We start from the raw sequence: 9,993 nt of genomic DNA on the forward strand, positions 1-9,993 counted from the left end.
GTGGTGGCACGCCCCTGTAATCCCAGCTACTCCGGAGGCTGAGGCAGGAGAATCACTTGAACCCGGGAGGCAGAGGTTGCAGCCAGACGAGATCTCGCCATTGCACTCCAGCCTGGGTGACAGCAAGACTCTCAGGAAAAACAAAAAATAAAAAACAACACACACACACCCCTCCCCCCCCCCCCAAAAAAAAAAACAAAAAAACTGCTCATAAGAGTGCGCCCTCTACTGGAGGGCGAAGAAACCTCGTCATTACAGGCCTGGTACTGTGGCACTCCGTGAAATTAGCCATTATCAGACATCTACTGAACTGATTCGCAAACTTCCCTTCCAGCATCTGGTGTGAGAAATTGCTCAGGACTTTAAAACAGATCTGCCGTTGCAGAGTGCAGCTTAGTGGTGCTTTGCAGGAGGCAAGCAAAGTCTATCTGGTTGGCTTTTTGAAGACACCAACCTGTGTGTTGTCCATGCCAAACGTGTAACACCTATGTCAAAAGACATCCAGCTAGCACGCCGCATGCGTGAAGAATGTGCTTAAGAATCCATTGTGATGGGGGAAACTTCATTCTTAAAAAAAAAAAAGTCTCTGCTTCCTGTCATTGGTAGTTCTGAATATTAGATATTTTTTCTCCCATGGGGTCAAAAGGTACCTAAGTATATGACTGTGAGCAGAAAAATAGGAGACAGAAGTCAGGTGTTGTCAGTTTTCAATTTTCATTTGTGTGTGAATTTTTAATGTAAATGTGGGTGGGGAAGTAAAGCATTAATGCAAGTCAAAATGTTTCAGTGAACATTTCAGTGGTTCAACTTTATAATAATTTAAGCAAACTTATTAAATTTTTCTGGACACACACACAAAAAAAACAAGGTGACCAAGAAATTGAGTCAAGGAGGGAATCTTGCCTCTGTGTCTCTTGCTGCCCTTAGCCCAAAACACACAATACTTCTGAATATCTTATGACATACTTTCTTTTCATATTTCAACTTTATTTAAAATATGAGGTTTTATGTCCAGAAGGGAGGGCAGTTGCCCATGGAAGGCGAAGTGAGGCACAATACTATTGGGTTGCGGGCCAAGTACACAGGGTTGCACTGTGAAGGAACTGAGGAGGCTCTGGGAGGGCCTGGTGACAACAATGGATTTGGGGAGATCCACATAGGAAATTTTCATTTCCTTCCCAGGTTAGCTATTCAGTGGGTGGATTATTCAGTCTTTTTAGCAAGGTCACTGCTCCTTAGCAACATCAACAAAAGTGCCAAAGCTGAGGACACAGAGAATACCATCATTGTCTTTTGTTTCTCTTTATGCCTGGATGGGGAAAGGAATGGAAACTAATAGCAGAAAATAAAACATTTCTGATGTTATCCCTTGCCATGAAGAATCACGGGCTTGTGTAGAGACCTCTTTCTTTTCTTTTTTTTTTTTTTTTGAGGGTCTCACTGTCACCAAGCTGGAGTGCAGTGGTGCGATCATAGCTCAGTAACCTCCAACTCCTGGGCTCAAGCGATCCTCCTGTCTCAGCTTCCCGAGTAGCTGGAACTACAGATGTGTGCCACCATGCCCAGCTAATTTTTAAAGTTTTTGTAGAGACAGGGTCCCACTATGTTGCTCAGACTGGTCTCGAACTCCTGGGCTCAAGCAACGCTCCTGCCTCAGCCTCCCAAAGTGTTGCGATTACAGGTATGAACCACCACACCGAGCAGAGACCTGTTTCCTAGCCTGGGAATGGGATGTGATCAGGAGGCCTGAGTTTAAGTCCCATCTTGAGCTGCACTAACAAATTCTATGACCCTGCTAGAGTCATTTCTCACCTCTGGGCCTGTGTTCTCATCTGTAAAGGAGCCAGGAACCAATGACGTCTGAAGAGAAGCCTTTTCATGTCTGATTCTATGATCTGCAAACTGCAAAGATCCCAGCAGGCTCCAGAAAAACACGGCAGTTAGAAACAAGGGAATGTGGGTGTTAGGTGGAAAACTGAGGAGCTAGGGCTCATGATGAAATGTTTTTCTACATTCACAAAGAAAAACAAACAAACAAAAAACAGGACGGAGGCTATGGGACAGGGAGGTGTAGGAAGATACCTGCAGTCTGGATGAGAGGAATGGGCAACAGCGTCCCTGCTAGGTTGCCTCAAGGACCCAAGCCTATGACCCTGGTAGTGTTTTCTCTTACGGCACCTCCCAGTCCACGGCTGACATGTTATATTCCAAATTGCTCCTGTTCATATAATCATGAGCCGTCAGAGTAGTTTCCACTACAATGCCTAATGCGTAACACATTAATAGGGTGGCTGAAGATTCCGCTAAACTCCTAGTGTTCCCCGTGTCAGATTAGACTGCACCCGTTGGGAGAAAGCAGTGGATGCAGCTCTGTCTACGCACACTCAGCTTTGCTTACTGAGGGTGTGAGAAATACAGATGGAAGTTTTGGAAGAGCAGTGCAAGACGGAAAGGGCATACTGCCTAATCTTGGTTGGTTTGCAGATGCTGGGGTTTGTGGTAGTGCCGGATCAACTCAACCCAAGGTGAGGAAAAGCCAGGGGGTTGGGAAAATCTCAGTGCTGAAGTCCTGGGAGAGGAGTACACACCAAAGGCATCAGGGCAAGGAATCTCTCCAGAGAGCCGTGAAAGCACCAGGCACTCAGAAGCCACTCAAGAAATATTAGTTTCTTCCCTATTTTACAAGGCTTGGTAGCACTGATAGTTTTGTGTCAGGTTCCAAGGAGACACCCATTATTTGTGTGCATAAGAAAGTAGCTCAGCCAGACCCAGCCTTGAGGCAGTGGGGCAACTAACAGCTTACCGAAGCCCTGGGGCAGCTTGATATGGGAATAATCAAGACCAAAATGTTGTTCTATAAAGCTGAGATTGGGGAGAGTGAGCCAGGGTACTTCTGAGAAAGAGGTTAGGGAACAGGATTATCATTAGCATTCTGCCCACAGAGTTGGCACTTACCCAGTAACATCAGGATTCCTAGAAAAGGCCCAAGCACAGACCGTCTAGCAGGTGTCCTAGTCATGGACCCAACCTAGTGGCAACATTAGGGGGTTTGCCTGTTCAAGGCCAGTGGGGGAAGAGGGAGGGAGGTGGCACACCAACAGGTGTGGAGCGCTGGCTAGGGCCAGGAGAGAATGCCAATGTATGGAAAGGCTAGAGTGTAAGTAGGAAGGCGAGGGGGGTCCTGTGCTGATCCTGCATAGATGGGACACTGACACAGGAGACAGCAGCAAACTCCTTTGAGTCACAGATGAAGCTCGGGGGCCCCCTGTCTTCTCCAACCCAGTCCAGGAGATTGGCAGGATGGGAAGGCAGAGCACAATCAGAAACTATGATCTTTTCCTAATAAGAGATTATAGCAAGGTTTTTAATTTTGTTTTTAAAGAGGAAAAAAATATAATATCATGGTTACACAGAGGCTCTGGAGATTCCCTGGGTTCACAATCCTACTTCTGCCATTTACTAGCTGTGCGATCTTGAACAAATTTCTGAGCTTCTCTGAGCCTGTTTCCTCATCTCTAAAACAGAGATAATGATAATGTTCTACCTATAGGGTTGTTTTGGGCATGCATGCAAACAAAACAGATTTTATGATTGAGTCATAGTTCTGGAAAGAAAGAAAAACCCAGATTTGAGTACACAAGTGTTAAGTAAATGTGAGCCCTCACTATTGTTCATACAACATGGCAGTGACACACATACATTAGACAAGAGATTATTACACACTGAGCCTCCACCCAGTCTCCCTATTATCCTCCCATGGGCTCCTAATTGATGACTAAACAGTGCATTGCTGGGTGGCTTCCAGTAGTTTCTTCACTTTGCTGCAACTTTGAACTGAAGGTGATCCACACGGTGCATGACATTCTTCCTGTTTTCTTCACAAGACAAGGATGATGTTTAAATGGGCATTTGTTTGCGGAATGACTTGGAGAGTTCCTCTCTTTCAGCCATCTTTTCTCAAAGACTAAGGCTGTGGACAGGAGGGGCATGGTAACAAGCCAACAAGCCCCATACTCTATTCTTTTTTTTTATTTTTTGAGACGGAGTCTCACTCTGTCACCCAGGCTGGAGTGCAGTGGTGCAATCTCAGCTCACTGCAACCTCTGTCACCCCGTTAAAGTGATTCTCCTGCCTCAGCCTCATAAGTAGCTGGGACTACAGGCATGAATCACCATGCCCGGCTAATTTTTGTATTTTTAGTAGAGACAGGGTTTCAGTATGTTGGCCAGGCTGGTCTTGAACTACTGACCTCAAATGATCCACCTGCCTCAGCCTCCCAAAGTGCTGGGATTACAGGCATGAACTACCGCCCCTGCCCCCACACTCTATTCTGAATGCATGTATGGGCACATGTGCATGCCCGTCCCCTTTCACTCAGTGATAAGGAAGAAGGGGAACCAGAAATTTCTCTTTGAGAAATTAGTAACAGAAATGGGTGTGGGGAGCTGGTTACCTGGGAGATCCTTGTTCATTTGTAACATCAGGAACTGCTTCTTTTCCTCCTCCTCTCTTCTAGAAGACTGTCAAGGAGCCCGAGTGAGGGAAGCAGACCAACCATGGTCTTGGAGAAAAGAAAATAGGGTTTCCATCCCTTCTGGAGGGAGAAGGAATAGCAGAGATGAACATGAATGAAGAAGGAAACAAATGGAAATAAACAAAATGAAGGCAAATACCCTATATGTTAAAAGAAAAAAATACCCTATATGTTAAAAGAAAAAAGAAAAGAGAAGGAAGAGACACAAGGAAAGAAAGAGAGAAGCAAAGAGGTTAGGAATAGGGTAAGAGAAAAGGAAAAACAGCAACCAGCAGAGGAATCACTCCCCTGCTAAGGTTAACCAGGAGGAGAGGCTTATATAAGGCATGAATGTGAGTGGGTATGAGAGTCCAGCTTTCCCACTGCACTTGCTCTGGTTATGGAGCAGACCGCCATCTTCTGGTGCCATTTACTATTCAAGTTGCTTTGGTGTTTTTTTGTTTTTGTTTGTTTGTTTTTTTTTTTACAACCAAGTGGATTGATTGAAATGCTTTGATTCTTCATTTGAAATGTTTCTATTCCATATACCCATTATCTTTTATCCTCACAAAAGCCCTTAACATTGTTTCCTTTAATCTTTGGGGTTCTTAAGCATCATTTTCACCAACAGAGATGTACCTACGCACAGTTGTCTCAGAGCATGGAGGCTGCAAGTCTGTGAGGGCAAGAGCGAAATGGAGCAGAGGATAGGCTGTGGTTTGGAAGCGGCTCTGGAATACGCTGGGGGTGGCGGTGGGGCTGAAGGTTGGTTATGGGATGCTTCCTGGGCTCCGGAACATCTGTGCCAAAAACTGGAGGACCCATCCTCGGCTCCAGCCAGACGCTTGGGGTGCTATGTATTCTGAACTATAGCACTAGGTTGGAAAATGTGGCTTCTAATCTATACTCTGCCATGCACAGATCACAAAATATCATACAAGGAGCCTTAAAAGATCATCTAACCTAAATCCAGTTTCCCAAGGAGAACACTGGGGCACAAAGAGGTGAGAGGTAACTTGCCCAAAGTTATATAGCTAGTCAGGGACTTCCTCTTCGGAGACAAAGGAAATCAGAATAGTGATTCTCCTGATTCACCGTCCCTCGACAAACAGTCCATAAAGTGCTTGGAGGTTATTAAAAGGCACCCCAGAAAAGTAAGGCTGGCATTTTCCTGGAAGCCCCTGAGTGTACAACCACTGAGGCTCAGTATTTGGCTATAAAAACAGGTCTGGAGTTGCTTTGGCCTCCGTTTTAATCCCTAAAGCTGCCTGGAGGCTGGAGCTCTGATGGCTACCTGTCATCACTCCCCAGCCAGTCCGCGGACACCGCAGCCAGGAACTGTCAGAGGTGACAAGGGAATCCCGTCATAATGCCAAGGACCAAGGAGCAGTGGCCAGGTTCCTGGGATTAAGCAAGGCAATTATGGCTGAGTTAAAGCTAGGATGGGTAGGACAGGGGGATCTGAGGTGGAAAAGGCCGGTAAGAGGAGGGAATGCGCCAGCAATGTAAATGCCTTCGACGGGGTGGGCTACTTCACATCATACCTCCTCCATCTCCAAAAGGTTCTTAACCTTCTTCAACCGCCTAGGCCTGATGGATCCTCCTCCCTTTCTCCCAGAGCCCACTCACTGAAGGGAAGGCCACCATCATCCCCATTCTTTTCCTTTTTTTTATAATCCCTCCGGTGCCGTTTCGGGTCTCCTTCCTCCTATATTCTGAGTTCCTTCCACTCACATCCAACCAGCTTTTAACACCCGGATCTCCCGGAGCTTCTTTGGTTCCGCTCACTCCCCCCGCCCCCACGCCTCCACGCCCCCACGCCCCCATGCCCCTGATTTCCCCACCCTTTTCGCCCTCCCCGGCTGACTCCCTTGGACCGCTCCCGCCAATCCTGGTCTCTCCTACTCCTCCCCGCCACATCGGGTCGCCCCGTCCCCGGGTGCCTTTGGTGTTTTCCGCCGTCGGCCGCAGGCGCCTCGTCTCAGATAAAGTGGATCCAGCCCTGCGGCTCCGGGGCTCCGCCACTGCCCGGGTGCTCGGGGCCACGTAGAGCATAGTCACGGCCGCCGTTGTTGTCCCAGAACTCGTGACCTGTCACACGGTAGCGCAAGGCGAAGAGCAGGGCGCCCCCAATCGGCGGCGCGGGCAGGCGGAAGGCGAAGCGGTCGGCGCGCGGCGGGGGCGGGGCCGGACCGGCGTAGGCGGCTGGCGCCTCGCGTTGGCTCCGCCAGCCGTCGGCGCTCCAGCGCACGCTCACGCGCTTCTCGTAGGCCAGGTCCAGCACGCGCGCGCTCCCGGCCACGCCCAGCGGGCCCGCCTCGGCGCGTTCCAGGCAGATTCGCTGCGCCTGCAAGCGGGCGGCGAAGCCGGGCTCGCTGGCCGGCTCCAGGGCGGCGCGCGCCTCCTGGGGGAAAAAAGAAGCGAGAGGAGGGAGCCCAGGGCGGAGAGAGGGGAGAGACAGGGGGCGGTGTCAGAGCAAGGCACTGGACCAATCAGAGGCCGACCCCGGCGTCCAGGCCGGCAGAGTGCGGCCCAGCTGCCAGGGTGGCCTAGAGCCACTCGCAGATGGGGTCCCCAAAAGGGATGGGCAGGCGCAAGCCCAGGGAAGGGATGGAGATGGGTGCTCTTTGGCAAATCCACTCCCACAAGCCCGCTGCGGCCGACTGGAGGAAGTCCCCAGGAGGGGAGGTGCCCCCGCCGCCTACCTGGAGGCCGCGGGCGCGGGGCTGGCAGGGCGCGAAGTGGCGGAGGGCGTCCCTCTGCAATTGGATCTGCACGTGGCGGGGCACCCGGGGCAGCTCACCGGGACGGAAGCGGCGCACGGCAGCCAGCTCCAACCCCAGTGCGTCGGCGAAACGCACTCTCTTGCGGGTGTCTGGGCTACGGCTGCGGGGCGCCCGGGACCCGCCGCCTCCGGCTGGTGCAGAGCGGGCCCGGCGGCCCCGACTCGGTGCGTGAGCGCGGGATCGGGCCCCGAACCGCGTCCCGCCCTCGCCTGGCTCCTCCTCCGGCTCCTCCTCGAGGCTGGGCCGCTGGCTACGGTAGTAGGCGCGCTCCGTTAGCGCGGCGATGAAGCTCAGGTTGCGGGGAATTTCGGTGCCCGGGGGCCGCTCACGGGACATGGCAGCCCCTTCCCCGGCGGGGCCAGCTCGCAGCGCCACCGCGCTCCCCTCTCTTCCTCTCTCCCGCCCGCCCCGCGGCGGCGCAGAAGTCGCTGGGTCCGCTTCTGCAGCCCCTCGCTGCTGTGTATTCTCCTTGCAGTCACCTCCAGGATCCTCCACCTCCCGTTGCTTTGCCTCTCCTCTGTGACCACCCTTCCCTCCCTCTGGCCGTCAGCTTCCAGGGTCTTAGACTATCACATCCTGCCTCCTGCTAGCGGTCTGCTCTGAGCGTGCGCTCAACGGCACTCACCCTCCGGTTCCAAGGCCCTCACGGCCGGGCGCCCCCGCCCACAGCCCTCTGACAGGTGGCTCCGCTTGTCTTCGCTGCTGCACCAGGGGGCGGGGACTCCATCTTTACGGTCCCGAGTGAAGCTACTCAACCTTTTAAAAAAAACGTCCACGGACAGGACGCGATGGCTCACGCCTCAAATCCCAGCACTTTGGGAGGCCGAGGTGGGAGGATCGCTTGAAGCCTGGAGTTCAAGACCAGCCTGGGCGTCATAGTGAGACCCCTAATCTCTACAATAATAATAATAATAATAAAATGTAAAAAGTCCTCAACTTTTCCGGCACAGCACAGGAAAGGTTAACGCCGGGAAGAAAAAATAACCTTTCATTTTCTTGCAGGGGAAGGTTCAAAACGCCCAGCATGTGACTTTATCTTTGGGGTTCACTGTTTTCTTTTCTGAAACCTAGGCTCCTGGTTTGGGCAGGGGGTGGCGGTGGGTGCAAAGAAGGAAAGGTCATGAAAGCTAGGTAGAGTCTTTCAAATAGAAGGTGAGAATATGGCACCCGAACTGAGAACTGCGGGAAGACCTAGCTTCTAGTGACCTTGAGCAAGCAAGGCATAACTTCTCTGGAGTCAGTGTTCGTGTGTGTGTGTGTGTGTGTGTGTGTGTGATGGAGTCTCGCTCTGTCGCCCAGGCTGGAGTGCAGTGGCATGATCTCGGCTCACTGCAACTTCTGCCTCCTGGGTTCAAGCGGTTCTCCTGCCTCAGCCGCCTGAGTAGCTGGGATTACAGGCGTCCGCCACCACGCCTGGCTAATTTTTGTATTTTTAGTAGACACGGGGTTTCACCATCTTGGCCAGGCTGGTCTTGAACTCCTGATCTCAGGTGATCTGCCCGTCTCGGCCTCCCAAAGTGCTGGGATTACAGGTGTGAGCCACCTCTGAACTCAGAGCCATACTCTGAACTCAGTGTTCTTATCTGTAAAAAAGTGGTGGAGTTCTGATTTCTAATCCAAGTGTAAGCCCTTTGAGGGCAGGGGCTTTGTCTGATTCATGGTGAGTTTTAGTATATGGTAGGCACTCGAATTATTGAATGAACAAGCACCCAACAACTCTCTTGGAGTTGGGACTGTGGAATTCTAGGTCCAGTGGGAGCTTCCAAGAAGGGCAGAGCTGGCTTTTTCCCCTTTCATTTTTTTTTTACATTAGTGAAAAAAAAAAAAAGTGAAGTTGTTTTTAGTTTTTTTCTAACCTTCCTACTGATCTAATGTAGCACTTACAATGTGCTAGGTACTGTTGTAAGGGTTTTACAAATACTAACCCATGTAATACAACCATCAGAGGAATAGAGACTATTATGTCTAGTTTAAAGATGAGAGAATTGAGGGAGAGAGGGGAGAGGACTCTTACCCAGGGTCACATAGTTAATAATTGGGGAGGTGGGATTAGGACCTAAACAGTTTAGCTCTAGAGTCCACGCTCTTACCCACTTGGTTATATAAGATTAAAACATTTAACAATAATAGTTAACATCCTCAGAGTGTTAAAAGAGGGAATATTAGAGTAGAAATGAAGTCTCTAAATTTAAAGCAGCAGGATAGTTTAACTGTAAAACCACAAGTGACTAAGTTGAAAATAAACCATGAGATACATGTTATCTTATTATTATACAATTCATTCCTGTTTACATGCATTCGCACTAGTATTGACTGTAGCAATACTAGTTAGCTGGGACTCATTTTTAAAGCAATATTGACTTTTTAAATTTTACACGTATATAGAATGCATGGATGTATTCTCTTCATATCATTATATGTGATACAATATATACAATGTATATATAGTATATGCATATACAATATAATATATATTATGCATATAAATTAATGTATAATAAATCATACATTAATTTATGTTACAATCAAGCTGGCCCAGGAGTTTGAGATCAGTCTGGGCAACATAATGAGATCCCTATCTCTATAAAAAATGAATTTAACCAAGCATGGTGCAGCACATCTCTAGTCCCAGCTACCGGGAAGGCTGAAGTGGGAAGACTGCTTGAGCCTAGACGGTGGAAGCTGAAGTGAACT

General features: G+C 49.7%; 1 protein-coding gene across 19 annotated transcripts; it reads right to left on the reverse strand.

The window, feature by feature from the left end:
- Nucleotides 1-966: 966 nt before the first annotated feature.
- PPP1R3E (protein phosphatase 1 regulatory subunit 3E) lies at nucleotides 967-8,132 on the reverse strand. Of its 19 annotated transcripts, none has more exons than XM_063792795.1 (6): nucleotides 7,219-8,131; nucleotides 6,358-6,917; nucleotides 4,454-5,914; nucleotides 2,083-2,218; nucleotides 1,813-1,921; nucleotides 967-1,309 (listed from the first exon to the last, which is right to left on the reverse strand). In XM_063792795.1, the coding sequence occupies exons 1-2, from the start codon at nucleotides 7,633-7,635 to the stop codon at nucleotides 6,495-6,497; spliced, it is 840 nt and encodes a 279-aa protein (XP_063648865.1). In that variant the 5' UTR covers nucleotides 7,636-8,131; the 3' UTR covers nucleotides 967-1,309; nucleotides 1,813-1,921; nucleotides 2,083-2,218; nucleotides 4,454-5,914; nucleotides 6,358-6,494. The 19 variants fall into 19 exon arrangements, 15 of the variants coding, with proteins under 15 accessions (XP_063648865.1, XP_063648864.1, XP_063648863.1 ...); XM_063792794.1 differs by having other exon boundaries at nucleotides 967-1,720; XM_063792793.1 differs by having other exon boundaries at nucleotides 967-1,921.
- Nucleotides 8,133-9,993: the final 1,861 nt, after the last annotated feature.

The sequence above is a fragment of the Pan troglodytes genome, chromosome 15 (assembly GCF_028858775.2).
Source record: "Pan troglodytes isolate AG18354 chromosome 15, NHGRI_mPanTro3-v2.0_pri, whole genome shotgun sequence".
Taxonomy (NCBI): domain Eukaryota; kingdom Metazoa; phylum Chordata; class Mammalia; order Primates; family Hominidae; genus Pan; species Pan troglodytes.